Raw genomic sequence first — 19,426 nt, 5'->3', positions numbered from 1 at the left:
TTAAAATTAAATAGTATTTTGTCATTAGCTACAATTACTCTATAATTTGTACTGTTCGCATTAATGTCTTTAAAAACATTGTGGTACATCTCTGAAAAAATTTCTAGAGGAGCTTATTAATTTGCTGATGGGGGAAGGTTTTGTGGAGGTCAGAGAAAACTCTTGGGAGTCAATTTTCTCCTTTACTGTGTGGAGTTCCAGAGAAGGAACTCAACTTCAGGCTTTGGAGCAAGCACTCACCCGCTGAGTCCTATCTCTGACCCCAAATTTTTCCCAAGGGAATTTTGGAGATTGACTAAACCAGTGGTGTGGTTTTATGTAATACACTGTGCACATTACCATCACTATCGCTACAATAATTATCTGATTTAGCCTGACAAATTAAGTAGTAGTCTTTTTTTAAAGTTTTTATTTGATGTGTACAGGTGTCTGCATGTATATGTATACACCATGTGCATACCTCTCAGAAGCCAGAAGAGGACATCAGATTGCCTGGAACTGGAGTTGATGGATAGTCATGAGCCATCACGTGGGTGCTAGGAATCAAATCTGTGTCCTCTGAAAGAATAGCCAGTGCTCTTAACCACAGAGCCATCTCTCCAGCCTACCCCTATGTAGTAGGCTTACCTATTAATAGTTATTAGTAGTTACTTTTAACAGGGAAGTAGTTTATAATGTATCAAAGTTCAGGTGAAACTAGTTCATAGCTATACTAGCAACTAGTTCATGGTCTTTCTGAGGTGTTACTCTAAACAATATCTGTAACCTCCAACACACTAGGCAAGTACTTTAATCCTGTGCTGCACCATCATCAGTTCATCTGATTTTAATAGTTTCAAGTAAGTAGTGGCTATTAGGCTATCCCACACTTTTTATTTAGGTTTTAACTTCATCGTTTTCAACTTTTGTAGAAATTGACTGTGAGGGTGTAATTGAGCCAGACACTGATGCCCCTCAAGAGATGGGAGATGATAATGCAGAGGTAAGTTTAATGACTTATTTTAGGAAAGTGATGTTTCCCAGGTTTGGGATTATTTTATAACATTACTCACAAGAACTACATGATAAGTAGTAATCTTTTTTAAAGTTTTTATTTGATGTGTACAGGTGTCTCTGTGTGTGTGTGTGTGTGTGTTATAGCATTTTGGCACATTTTTCAATCTTACTACCTAAAATATTTGTCAATTCCCATGGTAGTTTTAATTATAATCTCTGAAATCTTGTATTTTGTTTTACTTATTTAAAATAAGTAAATAGTTTGATTAATCTATAAAGTCATTCCCTTAAAGTATATACCTACAATTAGATTGTCTTTCTGAGATGATTTTCTTATTTGTATTAATATTTTTATTTGCAATTATATCTGTGCACCATGTGCATGCCTGATGTCCAGGGAAGCCAGAAAAGGATGTTGGTCCCCAGGAACTGGAGTTACAGACCATTGTGAGCCGCCATGTGGGTGCTGGGACTTGAACTGAGAGATGCTCTGGAAAAGCAGCCAGTGCTCTTAACTGTTGAACCCCCTAGATTTGTCTTTTTGTTTTATTTTGTTTTTGTTTTCAAGACAAAATTTCTCTGTATAACAGCCCTGGCTGTCCTGGAACCCACTTTGTATACAAGGTTGGCCTTGAACTCAAAGAGTTCTGCCTGCATCTGCCTCCCAAGTACTGGGATTAAAGGCGTGTGTCACCATCCCTGGCGTAAAATTGTCTTTTGATAGAATGTCTAGTGGCACATTATTTTTCAAATGCTTTTATCACAGGGAGTTCCTCCTCAAAGAGGTGAAAACTGGCATTTGGGAAAGAGGTGTGGAAAGCAGTTTAAATTAACCGTGATAATGGCCTTCTAAAGGGTGACAGGACATCTGCAAATGTCTCGTGGTCTCTGCTGAGGGAAGAAGTTTGTAAACAGTAGTGCAGTGCATCTTCAGCACCTGGTCGCGTCAGAGTCATCTTTGCTAGTTGCATATGAAGCTGTCTGTTCTTGAGGCTTTGTGCTTACATTGTCCTGACTTCTGAGAGGCTTGAGCACACATTCTGGTCTATTTTGGTCATTGGTGGGCATTTGTGCAATCCTGTTCAGACCTTTCCTAATTTTTCTTAAGTTGTCTTTTTCCTTTCTTAGGCTTCTCCTTTTACCTTTTTTTTGGGGACAGGGTCTCTTAGTTCAGGCTGACTTGGAAATTTTTGTTTTAGCTCCCCAAATGTTCCAAATACAGGTTTTGCCACTACGGCCGATTTTACGGGATGCTGGTGATGAAATCCAGGGCTTTGTACATGCTTGGCAAGCACTCAACCAACCTATATCTGAAGCTCCTCCTTCTGATTATCTATCTATCCATCTAGCTATCTAGCTATCTAAGCATCTCATGTAACCCAAACTGTCCTCAAACAAAGTGGTTCTATAGCTTCAATCTCCCAATTGTTAGTATTACAAGAGTATATCACCATGCCCAAAGTTTTGTATTTTGTCGTTCATTTACTCAACAGAACTTCTATTGGCGTTTGTTTTCATCAGCGATGACACACTGCTTACTGTGTGTGGCCCTCTGGGGACGCTATTGTTCTGCATGTCTAAATTCCTTTCTCTGTACTAATGCCACATTTTCTTACACAGCTGTGGACTAAAGTCTGTTATCTGGCAGGATAAGGACTCATGAAACTTGATGAATATTTTAGCTGTTCTTGGTGTTTTGTTTTTTTCAAATACATTTTAGAATTAGATTGTCTCGGTCTCCTGTTCCAGTGTAGGCCATTCTCAGTTCCCTTCTCTTTCTACACATTCTCTCTCTCCCTCCCTCCCCCCCTTCTCTTTCTCTCTCCTCTCTCTCAAGGGTGGAGGAGAAAGAGACATGGGGTAGGGAGATTTGATTAGAGTTGCAAGCATCTTTGCTTGCTGAGACATCTCACCAGCCCAGTTATGGATCTTCAGGAGTGCTTTCCCCTCTCCATCTCTACTCGACTGTCCCTTTTGGAAAAGAGGGTTAGGTTTTGCTTACCATGTGCTTGTCAGTGGAGGCATTTCCAGCTCGAGATTCATTTGAAGTCGTGGTGGTTAACCTACCCACATTGTTCTTCATCTGAATGTATAGTTTGTGTGTGGTGTTCTGCCTTGTCTTCAAAAACAAAATACCAGGGTATCAGGTTTGACATTCGCTACAAGGGTAAATGTAGATTTAATTGTCTAAAATGCTGTTTAGTTATTTGAACTGTTTCTGACTTTTTTTTAAAAAAACATGTTTTCTAATTTGTCAAAAGAATTTAATAAATAACTTAGAAGTAGATTAAAATATTTCAGTGAATACAATTACTATGATATAGATCTAAGAAATTTACTTTTGTCTTTAACACAAAACTATATTTTTCAAGCATGGTGTGATAATTTCAATACATACATACAGTGTATACTGATCAAATCGGAGTAATTGCCCTTTTTCATTTCCTCATAAAGACAGGTTGAAGTATATCATGTTCTTCAACTGTGAGTGCTCTTTCTCTACCCATTCCCTCTAGAATACAGACTTGTAGGGCAGCATGCCATAGACAGGCACACTTGGGTGTCCATGCCTATTGCGACACTGTCACAATAGTCAAGTTAGGTACAGGTGGAGTGGGTTTCCCTAGTGCTGTGAAAAGACACCTGACCAAGGCGACTCTTAGAAAGAAAGCATTGAATTGAGGGCTTTCTTAACAGTTTCAGAGAGTTGGTTCATTATCATCATGATAGAGACAGGCGGCTGGAGCAGTAGCTGAGAGCTTTATATTCTGAGCCACAGGCAGCCCTCAAAGAGAGGCACTGGACCTGGTTGTGGGGTTTTGAAACTTCAAAGCCCACCCCCAGCAACACACCTCCAACAAGGACGCATCTACTCCGACATGGCCACACCTCCTACTACTTCTCAGTTTTTTTTGTTTTTGTTTTTTTTAAAGATGTATTTATTTATTTATACAGTGTTCTGCCTACATACCTGCAGGCCAGAAGAGGGCATCAGATCTCATTACAGATGGTTGTGAGCCACCTTGTGGTTGCTGGGAGTTGAACTCAGGACCTCTGGAAGAGCAGCCAGGGCTCTTAACCTCTGAGCTCTTTCTCCAGGCCATATTTCCCAGTTTATCAACTGGCTCTAAGCGTGCAAATAAATGGTCCTGTGGTAGTCATACTCATTCAAGCCACCACATAGATAGAAGAAAATATGTGTGTATACACAGTGGATTTTTTTTTTTTTTAAGATTTTTATTATGTATACAGAAGAGGGTGCCAGATCTCATTACAGATGTTTGTGAGCCACCATGTGGGTGCTGGGAATTGAACTCAGGACCTCTGGAAGAGCAGTTGGTGCTCTTAACCTCTAAGCCATCTCTCCAGCCCCCACAGTGGATTTTTACTAAACTGTAAAGAAGAATGAAATTATATTTGTTGGAAAATAGGTCCATCTGGAAATTCTGTTAAGTGAAATATGTCAGACTCAGTGAGACATTACTACATTTTCTTTGATTTGTGTGTCCTGAGTTGCACATAGGTACATAAAGCCATTTTTATATGTGTGACATAAATTTTCTTGGAAGTCTTTTTATGTTTCTTTGATAGAATTTTACTTTTTTGTTTGTAGAAGTCTTAGAACTTGTAGTGGTCTTGGAATTGTTTTCTAGGCTTAGTTTCTGTTTTATATGTTTTGTGGTGTACAGGAACTCTGACTTTGCTTTTTGTTGTTGTTTTGCATTGTAAGAGTCTTACTCAGTAAACCATGCTGGGCTTGGGTTTTGAGCAGGCCTTTTGCCTCTCCCTTCACCTCCTGAGTGCTGGGAGGTCTTGTATAATATTAGCGGGACCAGCCTTAATAGTATACATCCCAGGGGCTCAGGAGAGAAACTACTAACGGTGAGGACTATTTTCAGGAAATAGAATCTCAGCACACCGAGCTCCATAGTCCACTTGCTTTAATTCCTCTGGCATAACATCCTTTATACACAGCTTCAGTTCTGTTCTCATGTCTAGCTCCTTTCTTGCCTGATTTCTTTCTATGTTCATCTGCTCCCTCTAAGTTCTATCTTAATTCTCTCCTCTTAATTCTGCCTCATCTAGGTCCTTTTCATCTTGTTCTTACCCAGCTAGTACTTCCCCATCTGACTCTTCCTCATCTTCCATCTCGTCCACACATACTCTCTGGTCAAAATCCTCCTTATCTCTCTCTGTTCTCCCTCTCTTAAATTCTCCACGTTTTCTCTTAAGTCTCCCCAGAGTTATAAACCAGTTATAAACCCAAGCGATAGCAAGCCCCTGGTCCAGCAAGGTCACCAGGCTTGAATTCTACAGGGTCATAAAGGCAGCTAAGAATTTTCCTCAGGCAGTGATCACCAGGCTTTCTTTTACAGTCCAAAATGGGAGTGGTAAAAGAGGAGGTCACCTGAGTGCTAATGACTGGTTAGTGTATGAGAAAAAGGGGATCTGTGTGCTCAGTCTACACTCCTAGAAGTGGTTAGGTAAGAAGTTAGGGGTCTATTAGTAAGGTTGTATAAGAAAGGAGGGTCTCACCCAGCTAATATACATATATACAAAAGCTAAAATATCACCAATACTCCTTAAGCCATGGCTTGACCTTTGGAGAAGTCCTTGACTTTTCCAAGTAGTAGCTTTTGTGATAGTAGCTGAATTCTATTATGTTTTCCTGTGGCTTGCAGCAGGGATGAAGATGTGTGCTGCCACAACTGGCTTGCTTGGTGTTTTTGTATTGTATTGTTCTTGTTTTACAGATCAAGTAACTTGTCACCTCTATTGAATTTTCTAGTTAGATGTAAAGGTAGCTACTTTCCTTTCTGTTCTTAGACAAGCAAATAATTTCCATCTCCTCTTCCTGCTGCTCTACCACCACCACCACCACCACCACCACTACCACCAAGACAGGGTCTTAACTGTGTAGCCCTAATTGTCCGGAACTGATTACGTAGACCAGGTTGGCCTTGACCTCAAAGATTCTCCTGCTTTTGCCTCCTGAGTACTGCGATTAAGGCTGAGCTTTCAGTGCTTGGCAGAGATCGTTTTCTTAGTCGGCACCTGCAGGTGTTTGCCACAGTCGAGGCGATAGGTGGATGTGGTTAAAGTTATGGCCAAGCATTCAGCTTTCGATAGGATATCGAGCATACGTCTCTGCTGTCATCAGTGTTCTTGTATTTGTCCTCGAACTAGTGTAGCTGCTTACAAGGTTTTTATGGAAATAGAGAGGTAAGACCTGTGTCTTTTCTGACAGAAGTGTGAAAGACACTAGTTCGTGTTTTATGAAGAGACTGGATTTAATTGTCATAAATTGTTCCCATGGAGTAGGAAAGATGATTGGATACATAAGTCCTTCCTAAGGCAGGTATGAAATGTTTAAAGGTAACATCACGGTTTTTCACTACTAGAGGTGAGCCCATGAGTGTGGGAGTGACTGTCGTCCTTAAGAAAGTCCACACTGCTCCTTCTCCTGCTTGCTTCTCTGCTAATGAGATGACCTTCACTTTCCTGGCAGATCACTGAGGAGATGATGGATCAAGCAAATGAAAAGAAGGGGGCTGCCATTGAGGCCCTAAACGATGGTGAGTGGTGTGTTCTTTCTCATGTAGCTCTAACAGTGGGGTAATCTTTCTTGTACTGCAGTGACTGTTCATAGTGTAAACGTGAAGGGACTGGGTTTTGTATCTTACCGTACTGAAGATGTTAGGATTCAACTGCCAGCCACTTCTTGATAGCAAAGACTCTAAAATCATTCAGCATCAGTTACATTATTACCTCAGCACAGACAGGTCTGACTTAGCCTCTTCCTGCATGTGTCATGGCCTTTCTCTGCTTAGATGAAAGGGGCCAGGTGGTGGTGGCACCCCTCTTTAATCCAAGCACTGGGAGACAGAGGCAGGCGGATCTGAGTTCAAGGCCACCCTGGTCTACAGAGCGAGTTCCAGAACAGACAGGGCTACACAGAAATCCTGTCTCAAAAAAAAAAAAAAAAAAAAAAAAAAAATTAAAAAAAAAAAAATGCCAGCCACCTTTAATCCCAGCACTCGGGAGGCAGAGGCAGGCGGATCTCTTTGAGTTCGAGGCCAGCCTGGGCTACCAAGTGAGTTCCAGGAAAGGCGCAAAGCTACGCAGAGAAACCCTGTCTCGAAAAACCAAAAAAAAAAAAAAAAAAGAAATAAAAAAAAAATGCCAAGAACCCCCTAACTTTTGACATAGGTGCTCACAATACCTCTGATAAGTGGTGTTCGTAGGCCCAACACTGTTACAATGGGAATATAGTCCCTGCATTTTAGGTCTTCAAAAAACTGCTGTTGGTGGCAGCAAGATGGCTTAGCAGTAAAGGGACTCACACCAAGCCTGGTTGACGTGAGTTTGACCCCTGTGGTGGAAGGAGAGAACCACTTCCACAGGTTGTCCCCTCCTGGCCTCCTTGTATTCCTTGGCATGCCCCTTCCCGCCCTTGCCAATTTTTTTTTTTTTTTTGGTTTTCTCTGCGTAGTTTTGCGCCTTTCCTGGAGCTCACTTGGTAGACCAGGCTGGCCTCGAACTCAGCGATCCGCCTGGCTCTGCCTCCCGAGTGCTGGGATTAAAGGCGTGCGCCACCACCGCCCGGCCCCTTGCCAAAATTTAATTAATTTTTTTTTATGTTTGAGTGTTTTTTTCTGCACACATGTGTGTGCACCATGTGTGTGCCTGGTGCCTTTAGGAGCCAGAGGAGAGGGTGTCAGATTTCCCTGGAACTGGAGATAGAGGTGATGTGAGCCATCATGTGGTACTGAGAATGAAACTTGGGTTTTACAAGAGCTCTTAACTACTGAGCTCTCTCTCAAGCCCCTAAAATTGTAGTTAAAAAAAAAAAAAAAAAAAACTATCAGAGAGGCTTGATGTTATTTATGTTCATTACAGTGAGAACAAGTGATCATAAACTTGGGACTGTTGTGGTTATTGTCAGTAACATTTCGTGCAGAGTACTTAGTGACTCGGAAGGTGTGTCACTTGTCACAGTAGGTGCTGTCACATGCCCATGTGCGTTTGCACTGGATTTAGAAGGTGACTAAAGTTTATTTTAGGATGAGTTTAGTAGTATTGCTCCGTATTGGCTGCTTGACTTTTTGGTGTTGGGGGTGGGGTGGGGGAAGTGTTAGTCTCTGTATCTAGTAGGGCTCCTTAGAAAGTCCACAGAACTTCCACCGTGTAGCCAAGGCTGGCCTTTATTCAACTTAAGATATTCTTCCTTCAGTCTGGTGAATACTGGGGGTTTCAGGCTTTGGCACCACCCCAAGCTCATTGTACCATCTTTTTGGTTTAGGTCCTTGTTGCTTGCTCGTTCTTTGTAGTCTACAGTTCCCCACCCCATTCAGAAATTTAAACAAACAAACAAACAAACAAACAAAAACAAACAAAACAACCTCCCTCATACTAGTTGAGTATATTTAGAGCCTGGGCCCAGGCAGCTGGTGAGCTGCTCAATTCCTTTGCCATGCTGTCACTTTATTGTTGCCTTACTTTGAAGTGCTGGAGGCCAGAGTGTTCAATCCACTACTGTCTAGCCTGAGCCATCTCCTTAGCCCTCCTTTATTAATTTTGTCACTCACTTTTACGTATTGTCTGTTTTTCTTACAGTCTTAGCAAGATTGAACAAAAATGATGCCATTTAATAGTAGTTTCTGTTTCCAGGCTAGCTGTATAAATTTGACCTGGTTCTGATTTTATAGTATAGATAAGTGGATCAAAGCTTAACATTCTAATTTTGAGTATTAACCCCAGCCTGGAGTTGGCAAAGTCACTTTGGCTTGGATAAGCAGGTAGTTAAAACACTTGATCACATGCCCAAGTGCGTTACTTTGGGTTTAGTTGTGGCACCTAACAATGCCAGCTTTCCACTCAATGGCAACTGGGGCTGAGTGTATTAAGTACAAAGTATAAAGTAATGGCTATTTCCAGAAAACAGTTTGCCAAACATCTGACCTAGATAAATGGAAGAAGGGTTTATTTGTTCAGGGAGATGGGGGGTGGAGAATAGATTTGGATGTGAAGTGGGAATTAACTGTTGGATTTGGTGGTAGAGCATTTGTGTGGAATTGTGCAAAGCTCTGGGTTTGAACCCTGGCACTGAGGGTAGAATTTTAGTTTAGAACATGTTATGTCTTTGTTACCAGAAAGAACTACCTGCAACACACACACACACACACACACACAGAGTAGTACTAAATAAGGCTTTTTTTTTTTTTTTTGAGTTTTTGGTTTTTTGAGACAGTCTCACTATGTAGTCCTGACTGTCCTAGAACTCATTATATAAACTAAGCTGGCCTTGAACTTTCAGAAATCACCTGCCCAAGTGCTGGGATTATTAAAGATGTGTGCCACCCCTCCTGGCACTAATAAGACTTTTTGTCTGTTTTGTTTTTGTGAAGTCTGTTGAAATCTCATATTCACAAATTGGGCAAATATTTTTCTCAACAAAATTTGACATTTATTTTAAAATTCTATAGTTACCTTGTCCCTGGGAATTAAACTGGGCCACACAAAGAACTTTTCTTTTTCTTTCTTTCAAGACAGGGTTTCTCTGTGTAGCTTAGCGCCTTTCCTGGAACTCACTCTGTAGAGCAGACTGGCCTCAAACTGACAGATCTGCCTGGCTCTACCTCCCAAGTACTGGAATTAAAGGTGTGTTCCACCACTGCCTGGCCACAAAGAACTTTTCTAATTCTGTTTTTATTTGTTGGATAGCTTCTCTCTTTTTTCTTTTTCTTTTCTTTTCTTTTTTTTTTTTTTTTTGATTTTTCGAGACAGGGTTTCTCTGTGTAGCTTTTCGCCTTTCCTGCAGCTCACTTGGTAGCCCAGGCTGGCCTCGAACTCACAGAGATCCGCCTGGCTCTGCCTCCCGAGTGCTGGGATTAAAGGCGTGCGCCACCACTGCCCGGCCCATGCTAGCCTTGAACTCTCAGAGGTCCTCCTTCCTCTGCCTCCTGGGTGCTGGGATTAATGGAGTGGGCCACTACCACCCAATAATGTTTTGGATTTTTAAAAGAGTTATTTCTTACGTGTGTGTATGTGTGTGTGTGTCTGTCTGTCTGTGTGTCTTTGCATGTATGTATGTGCACCACATGTGTGCCTGGCACCCTTGGAGTTCTGAACAGAACATTAGATTCCCTGGAACTAGAGTTAGAAATGAATTAGCCTCCTTGTAGGTGTTGGGAACCAAACTGGTTCCTTTGCAAGAGCAGTCAGTTTCCTGACCATTACTCCAGCTTCCATTTATTTATTTTTTGCTTGGGCTTGGGGTTGGGCTACACATGCACACTGCATGTGTAGAGGTCAGAGAAGAGCTTTCAGAAGTTCGTTCTCTGCTGCTACCATGTGGGTTTTTTCTTCTGAGGCAGTCTTCCTATAGTCCAGGTTTTCTAGGACTAATTGTGTAGCCTAGGCTTGCCTTCAGTTTGTAGTCCTCTGACTTCTGCTTATTGGGTGCTAGAGTTTACAAATCTGCATCATCTTGCTTTGTCTTTTTTTTTTCTTTAAAGAATTTGTTTTGTTTTGTTTTTCAAGACAGAGTTTCTTTGTGTAATAGCCTGGGCTGTCCTGGAGCTTCCCTCTGTAGACTAGGATGGCCTTCGCTTCCCAAGTGCTGGGTTAAAGGTGTATGCCACCACACCTGATTCTTATTTTAAAATTACTTTTATTTTGTGTGTATGGGTGGCCTAGTGCTCTTGGAGGCCACAAGAGGCATCAGATTTCCTGGAACTTGGGTTATAGATGGTGGGTTGTGAGTTGATAAGGGTGTTGGAAATTGGACCTGGATCTTCTGGAATAGCAGTGTTCTTAACCACTGAGACATCTTTCTGGCCCCTTATTTAAAAAAATATTACTGTACTGACTGCTCAACACAATGCTTAATGCTTGTTGGAAAGTACATATCACTGAGCTATGTCTCCCATCTCTATTAGTCTTTTTTTCTTTTTTAAAAAAAAGTAGACAGAAAAGAATATAATTCTTAATCAGGTTAAAAAGTCAAAGTATTTTATTAATATTTTTGTCCTTTGGATATTAGTAAGTCTTGTTTCACTTCAGGTGAGCTGCAGAAAGCCATTGACTTGTTCACTGATGCCATCAAGCTAAATCCTCGCTTGGCAATCCTATATGCCAAGAGAGCCAGGTAAGAACATTTAAGCACAAAAGTATCTTTTGTAAACTTCTTATCCTCCTTTATTTTAAGAATTTTGATTCTATAGCAATCCCAAAGGTTTTATTGTTTGAAGTGAAGTTTTTCTTACTACTACCTTGGTTTTTTAGTGTGTTCATCAAGTTAGAGAAGCCCAACGCTGCCATCCGAGACTGTGACAGAGCCATTGAAATAAACCCTGATTCAGCTCAGCCATACAAATGGCGAGGGAAAGCACACAGGTAAATAGCAAATAAATAGGGCTGGGGAAGTGGCTTAGCTGGTAACGGTGCTTGGGAGACTGAGTTTGACCCATAAAACCCATGATTTAAAAAGCTGAGTGTTACTGGGTAGTGGTGGTGCACACCCATTCTCATCTCTGTTCACACTTCTCCTACATCAGCTTCTCAATCCACTAAGAGTCACTGAACTTCCCCAAGACATGAACACTTGTGAAACCCTAAGTTTTACCACTAAAAGTGAGTGCTAGACTGGGTAAAAATGCCTTTTATCCAGATTTTATGAAAAGTCCCAGTAGTGAATAAGAAGTTTCAAGTTTGGGCATTCAATATGCAATCGTTTCCATTCTTAGATTGTTTTAGTTTTTTTAAGACAGGGTGTTTCTTTCTAAGAGCATTGGCTGTCCTGGAATTCACTTTGTGGACCAGGCTGGCCTCTTCCAAGAGCTGGGATTAGAGGCATGGCACCACCAACCACCTGAAGAGAATGGGTTTTCTTTTCTTTTTTTTTTTTTTTCTTTCTTTCCTTTTTTTTTTGGTTTTTTTGAGACAGGGTTTCTCTGTGTAGCTTTGGAGCCTGTCCTGGAAATTACTCTGTAGCCCAGGCTGGCCTTGAACTCACAGAGATCCACCTCCCTCTGCCTCCTGAGTGCTGGGATTGAAGGCATGTGCCACCACCGCCCGGCAACGAGAATAGATTTTCTTTGCACAAATGTGTTAAATGATTTACGGTAGTGATTTTTTTTATGAAGACATGTCAAAGAGAAAGGTTGAAATAAAATGTATTAATGCTGTGTAGGTATAGACACTCACATTATTGTTGGTTTCTTGGAAAGCAGCCCCTAGTCCTCCAGTGGTCTTTTGCTGTCTAATACAAGCATGGACGCATCTTAAACCTGGCTGGTTACAGATTTAGAATAAGCTATTTTTTAAGAACTCATAGTTCATTTTCATGGGCACTAAAATTTGTGTTTTAGGGCATATTTACTGCTTCTGTTACTGTCTTTATAAATTCATGATTTGAATGAAGAATTTATAAGTTGAGTTTATGCTGAAATTTTCAATTAAAAAATGAATGTGTATCTTTTAAGTTTTTGTCCATATGTGACTTTGTAAACCAACTGTATGTGTAGCAGTATTTCATAGTTACTGTCTTAGCATAGCATACCCACCAAGTAAATTGTAAAGGTTTTCTTGGTAGTCAGGATTGTCCTTAAGAATGTAGCCCATTTTAAATATGTAGCTAAAAAAAAATACTTAGAAAGATAATTTTAGGGTGCATGTGGTGTGGTGTGAATGTAGTAGTCTCATTTCTGTGTGTATTTGGGTTTAGAGTTTGCTTTATCATTTTTATTACATTTATCTGAGGGGTCAGCAGTATTTCATGTCATGGTGTACATGTTCTCCACCTCATTTTCAACTGCCTCTCCACCCCTAGGCTTTTAGTTCTGAGTACCAGTTTTGGTTGTTTTCTCAATAAAATCCTACATAGGAAATACCATGTGAAGTGTCTTTCTTATTATTTATTTATTTATTTGTTTTTTTTTTTTTTTTTTTTTTTTTTTTTTTTTTTTTTTTTGAGACAGGGTTTCTCTGGTGAAGTGTCTTTCGTGTTAGAAAATTACTGCTTTATGTCCTTCTTTTAAATATATCACATTTGCATTATCATTGTAGGAATTTCAGTTCCTTCAAGTTCTCAGAAAGTTAACCATCACAGTAACACAGTTCTTAAATTGGTTGATAAAAATTTGTAGCTAATAATTGACTGAAAACTTTGTGTTACTCTGCTTTTGTTATGGCTCTTTCAATGAGTTTACATCTATTTCAGACTTCTGGGTCACTGGGAAGAAGCAGCTCATGATCTCGCCCTTGCCTGTAAACTGGATTATGACGAGGATGCCAGTGCAATGCTGAAAGAGGTTCAACCTCGGGTATGTTAGAACATTGCTTAAGACTCCATGGCTTCCTACTCGGCCTGGAAGGGACAATCTCCTGAAAAACAGGCGATGGAGCAGGTGTAGACATTAGAGGCACTGACAGTGTGCTCCACTTGGACACCTCTTTAGTATGTCATGCTTCCATTTTGGACACAGAGCACGCTATATGACCTTTATGCAAGGCTTTAGTGGAGTAACGCACAGAAGCAGAAAGGTGGTGCGCACATGCACTTGGGAGGCAGAAGCAGGCAGATCTCTGAGTTCTGGCTGTGTAGGGAGACCCTATCTCACAAAAGACAGAAAGGGCAGGTTTGCAGTAAGGAAAGCAACCGAAAACCACAAACTGTATCCTGGGTTGTATTTGACATCTGCTCTGTCCTTATGTAATAGGTGGGTGCAAAGGAGGAAGGCCTCTCTGAGGGGAATTTCAATATCAACTCTTTTTAAGGTTTTACTACTGTTAAGTTTTGTTTTGTTTGTTTGTTTGTTTTGTTTTGTTTTGTTTTTTGAGACAGGGTTTCTCTGTGTGGCTCTAGCTTTTCTGGAACTCCCTTGTGTAGATCAGACTGGCCTGGAACTCAAAGAGATTCGCCCGCCTGCCTCTGCCTCCCAAGTTCTGGGATTAAAGGTGTGTGCCACCACTCGGCAAGATTTTTTTTTCTTTAATTAAGAAATTTTTTTATTCATTTTACTGTTCCCCCTATCTTCCCTTTTTTTTTTTTAAATGAAAATGTTTAATACAAAGACTATAGAACTTTTAAGAGTTTTTTATTTACTTTGTTCCTGAGACAGAATCTCACTGTGTAGATCTGCTTGTTCTAGAACTTACTTTTTAGGCCAGGCTGGCCTCAAACTCAGAGATCCACCTGCCTCTGCCTTCCAAGTACTGGGATTAAAGGCATGTGCCACCACTGCCCTGCTTGTTAAAATTTTTATTACCTTAAGCTTAACAAACTAGTTGTTGACCATATTCTAGAGCATAAAGTTCTTAAAAATACTGTATAGACATTAACGTAACATTTGAATACCAACTGTTTCTCTCTAAAGCATTTGAAAGGCCTATATCTGCCCGCCACCCTTTTTTGGGTAGTTCTACGGGTCAGACTCAGGGCCTTGTGTGTGTCAATCATATACTTACCACAAGACTATATACCCCAGGGTTCAAGGGTTCTGGCCATGTCTCCCATTTTTTTTTAAGTATTGTTTTCATTTTATGTATGTGGGTGTTTTGACTGCATGTATGTTTGGGTACCATGTTCCTGCAATGCCTACAGAGGCAGAAGAGGGCATTGGATCATCTGGAACTGGAATTAAAGACAGTTGCAAGCTGCTGTGTGGGTGCTAAATATGGAACCCAGGTCCTCTGCAAGAGCAGCCAGTGTTGTTAACCATTGAGCTATCTCTCCAGCCCCACCTTGTCCCACATTTTATAGATGAAGAAACACTAAATATAGACAGCCTGGCAAAAACTGTGTATGTGTATTGAGTATCTGCCTTCCTGTGGCAGGTGTTTTCAATGAGTTTTTCTGCTGAGCTGATCTGTGACTGGTGAATCCTAAGGACCATGTAGTGGGTAGAAGCCACCAAGTAGGAATTGTCCTGAAATTTATAATGTATTTATCTTTGAGTTTTGTCATCCGTTTGAGATTAGAAGATTTCTCTTAAACAGTATATCCTAGACTCTTCTGGTTTCATAGTGTCTAATGCACTTGATACTGCTCTGGACATTTTTAATGGGTTCATTAGCTTATATTAATTATATATAATAATGGTTTTCATTTAGGTGCTATCTTAGGGTTTCTATTGCTGTGAAGAGACAGCATGACCACAGCGACTTTTTTTTTTTTTAAAGATTTATTTGTATACAGCATGTATGACTGCAGGCCAGAAGAGGGCACCAGATCTCATTACAGATGGTTGTGAGCCACCATGTGGTTGCTGGGAATTGAACTCAGGACCTCTGAAAGAGCAGCCAGTGTTCTAAACCACTGAGCCATCTCTCCAGCCCCGCCTCCCTTCCCCCCACCAACTCTTATAAAGGAAACATTTCATTGGACTGGCTTACAGTTCAGAGGTTTAGTCCATTATCATCATGGTGGGAAGCATGGTAGCAGGCAGGTAGACATGTTGCTGGGGAAAGGCGCTGAGACTTCTCCATCTTGATCCCCAGGCAGCAGGAAGGGAACTGTCACCGGGTGAAGCTTGAGAATAGGAGACCTCAGAGCCCTTCCCCACAGTGACACACTTCCTCTTATAAGGCTACACCCACTCCAACAAAGCTCTACCTCCTAATGGTGCCACTCCCTGAGATGGTGGGGCCAGTGACCTTCCAACTCCCACACATGTACATAATGTATTTTGTCATTCTTGTGTCTCGTTAACCTTTCCCACTCTCCCTCCAGTTAGTTCCCCTTCCCCTTTGGTTTCATCTTTTCTTTTCCTTTGTGACCCATTGAGTTTTATTAGGGTTTCTTTAGAGGAGCTGGATGAGGTTATTTACAGGAGCAGTGTGTTCTGCAACTGAGGAAAACGTGTCTTCCTCACTATCAACCTTCAGTTGCCTCTACCTCCTCAGAGTGGTGTGGAACCTTCTCCTTCTCTCTCTCTACTCTTCCATGAGTTAGGTGCTTTTTCTGTAAGATGAATCGGCCATTTTGTAGGCTATATATTAAAGAAGTCACTGTTAGAAGAAGGGACTTTGAACAGAACTTCCTTTAACTTGACTTGATCAGACATTTCAGGCAAACTTACTTCCTGTGGTTCTTCTTCCAGGCTCAAAAAATTGCTGAACATCGGAGAAAATACGAGCGAAAGCGTGAAGAGCGAGAGATAAAAGAAAGGATAGAAAGGGTGAAGAAGGCTCGAGAAGAGCATGAGAGAGCCCAGAGGGTAAATGGCTGCAGCTAACCGCTCAGGGCTGTCCTTGTCCTCTGTTCTTTCTGAGGTGGCTGCAGCATGTGGGGTGGTATCTCTAGGAGGAATGTCCTTTCATTCTGTCCTTTTTGTTCTTAGTGTCTAAGGTGAAGTCAGCTTGCATTTCACCAACTTACATTTGTTTGGTCTTTTAACCTTGCAAATTTGGGCCAAGAGTATAATTTGCAGAGTGCTTCTCCAGCAGGGCAACCCTTTCTCCCATCCAAACTCCAAATTTCCTGGCCAGGTTAATTAAAATTGGATAGTACTATCTTTTTGTGTGGCACTAGACCTTCCCCATAGGATTCTTCACCTCTGTGTTTTATGATTCCTCCCTTTCCAACTGTGGATTTATGGCTATTAAAAAGATTCTAGGCATGCATCTGTAATCCCAGCATTCAGGAGGCTGAAGCAGGAGGAGTTTTAGTTTAAAGAGAGAGATGACTTAGAGAAAGCTGCATCGCCAAAGCCCACCCAGCATGGGTGACAGCTTACAAAAAGCTGGGAACCTGGAGCACACTGCACAGCCTCTTCCAGGCAACTCTGCTTGTCTCAGAGTCTGCAATTTGACTTGACTGTCAGTGATTCTGAGCAGCTTGGCTTGTTTACTCTTGGGAAGGAGACGACTTAAGAGAATCTGATCAGTTTCAGAGACTTGTAAGGGTTGTTTACCTCTCTGCTTTAACGGCGTCCCTTCAGGATGGACTGTTCAAAGGGAACTGTTAGACAGCAGTTGGTTTATCAGTAGCAGCCTTTTTGTTTCCAGCATTGCTAAAGGACATACAGCTATATACAGAATTATATATAGCTATACATGAGTAAGTCTTAATTTTGGGGTCTTTTCACAAGCATCATACTTCAAATATATTTAAGTGTCATAGTTTATAACTATGTTTATAAACATAGTTTATAAAAAAATGTGTGTATTTATTTGGTTCCCCTCTCTTCACATGAGAGGCAAGTGCTGGACCCCTGGGATAAGTCTATCTTGATGATTGTTTCTAACTAGTTATGAAGGAAGGGTCTAATTTGCCTTTCTTTGTTATTAAAAACAACTCAGGAAGCCTTTTAAATTTTGCTGGGAAGAAGTAGAAGAGATGAACCTAGGAAATAATCTGGCCATGCCCTTCATTTCGGAGTTTTAAAACAAGTGAAAATTCATAACTTGCATAAATAGAAGCATGTGCTTTACCTTTCCAGAAAAGTAAACCTGCTAGAAATCATTAGTAAAATAAGGCCCAGTGACAGTTGGAAATGGTTCACCTGGTAGTTTGTTAAACCTTACCATTCTACTATCTTCTGTCTTATTTTTGATTTCCTAGATTTTTGTGGCTAGGTTACGAGGGAAAAGGCTTTCTTTTTTGTTGTTGTTGTTCTGTTACATAATTTGTTTTCATTTTGTCTTCAAGGAAGAAGAAGCCAGAAGACAGTCTGGAGCTCAATATGGCTCTTTTCCAGGTATTTTAAAAGGAAAATCTGTTAGTGTTATAAATAAGATATATCCTGATTTTGGAGCTCAGGGGGTATGTATGTATATGGGAAGAGATAGATAGTTCTCGACACTCCAAAGAATATTAGTTATTGTTTGTAAAGTTCATTTTCATAAACAATTTTTGTTAATGGAAAAAAAGCATTATTTTCCTCCTTTGAGTTATAATACACTTTAAGAAAAGTTAATAGTTGTTGAGAGCTGAGTATTATACTTCAGGTAATTTGTTATAATGTAATCTAAGTTTCTAAACCAGTAAGATTATGTTCTGTTACATGTGATAATATTTATATTCATAGGATATATGATATTGCCTAAATAGGATATTGCCTAAAAACACAGGGCTGGCTGAGTGCACACCTTTTATCCCAGCACTTGGGAGGCAGAGACAGGAGGGTCTCTGTGAGTTTTGAGGCCAGCCTGGTATACAAATTGAGTTCCAGGTCAGCCAGGGCTACACAGAGAAGCCCTGTCTTAAAATGTCTTGAAAATCCAAAGAGGGAGAGACTATGTTCATTTCTGTGTGCGTGCGCGTGCGTGCGTGCGTGCTGCTCATGAAGGCTTGAAAGTTTTTTGGATCCCCTGGAACTGGAGTTAACAGTCATTAGTTAGTTGTGAGCCTTCCAAATTGGATACTGGAAACTGAAGTCTTTTTGCTCTTTTCGAAGACCAACAAGCACTCCTAACTGCTGAGGTATCTTTCTAGGCACTCATTTCTGTCTTGTAAATGTCTTACAATCAGAAATTATTGGCAAAACAAAGCTTTTGAGTGTTAGTAAAGGACAAGCATTCAGATAGGTGAGGGGAAAAGAAAGTAAGTTTTGCTGCTTGAAAGAGGCAGTGTGAGTTTTTTTGTTTGTTTGTTTGTTTGTTTGTTTTTGTTTTTCGAGACAGGGTTTCTCTGTGTAGCTTTGCCCCTTTCCTGGAACTCGCTTTGGAGACCAGGCTGGCCTCAAACTCACAGAGATCCGCCAGCCTCTGCCTCCCGAGTGCTGGGATTAAAGGCGTGCGCCACCACCGCCCGGCACAGTGTGAGGTTTATATAAACAATACACTTAAATGGGTTTTGTTGATTTATTTTTAAAAGGCTGTCTTCTACTTTGTGGTAACTAGTTTTCTCTCAAGGAAAATTTAGACACTCGTTTATGCTTATATACCATTGGGTAGAACCATTTATTCTAAAGCTAGAAAATGGAACATGTGTTATCCGTGCGATGGTGGTTCATACAGATAGGCAGATCTTTGAGGTCAGCCTGGTCTACTTAGCGAGTTCCAGGACAGCCAGGGCAACATGGAAAATCTTCATTTCGAAAAAGCAAACCAAAAAAGAGGAAGATAAAATGTAGCGTTTTCATCAACAATAAGATGATGGAAAAATTACAGCTCATGGCTTACTTCTAGCTTAAAATATGAATCTGATTGTCAGATCCCTTTGTTATAGAGAAAGCTTTACTAATGTGAACTAATACTAGATTTAGCTATTCTCTGTGCATTTTGGTATCTAATTTAGCAAGCCTTGTTCCAGTAACTTCATCATGGGAAGGAAGTGATCTTGGAAAGCCTATGAGAACAAACTAGAGAAGAAGCTTCCAAGTTTGTGTTTTTCCTGCCTCTTCCTCATGTTACAGTGCTTATAGGCATGCTTGATTTACTATTCAGAAACCAAGAGGCCGGAGAGATGTCTCAGAGGTTGAGA

General features: G+C 40.7%; 1 protein-coding gene across 1 annotated transcript in view; it reads left to right on the top strand.

The window, feature by feature from the left end:
- St13 (ST13 Hsp70 interacting protein) overlaps nucleotides 1-19,426 on the top strand; it is a 36,189-nt gene that overhangs the window by 12,372 nt on the left and 4,391 nt on the right. Inside the window, exons 4-10 of the mRNA XM_028871210.2 lie at nucleotides 912-982; nucleotides 6,506-6,572; nucleotides 11,062-11,146; nucleotides 11,284-11,394; nucleotides 13,220-13,322; nucleotides 16,101-16,217; nucleotides 17,651-17,699. Coding sequence (XP_028727043.1) covers nucleotides 912-982; nucleotides 6,506-6,572; nucleotides 11,062-11,146; nucleotides 11,284-11,394; nucleotides 13,220-13,322; nucleotides 16,101-16,217; nucleotides 17,651-17,699 — 603 coding nt within the window. The remainder of the gene's footprint in view (nucleotides 1-911; nucleotides 983-6,505; nucleotides 6,573-11,061; nucleotides 11,147-11,283; nucleotides 11,395-13,219; nucleotides 13,323-16,100; nucleotides 16,218-17,650; nucleotides 17,700-19,426) is intronic.

This window comes from Peromyscus leucopus, chromosome 20 (assembly GCF_004664715.2).
Source record: "Peromyscus leucopus breed LL Stock chromosome 20, UCI_PerLeu_2.1, whole genome shotgun sequence".
Lineage (NCBI taxonomy): Eukaryota > Metazoa > Chordata > Mammalia > Rodentia > Cricetidae > Peromyscus > Peromyscus leucopus.
The sequence above is the reverse complement of the archived record's forward strand: the minus strand, read 5'-3'. Positions and strand labels throughout refer to the sequence as shown.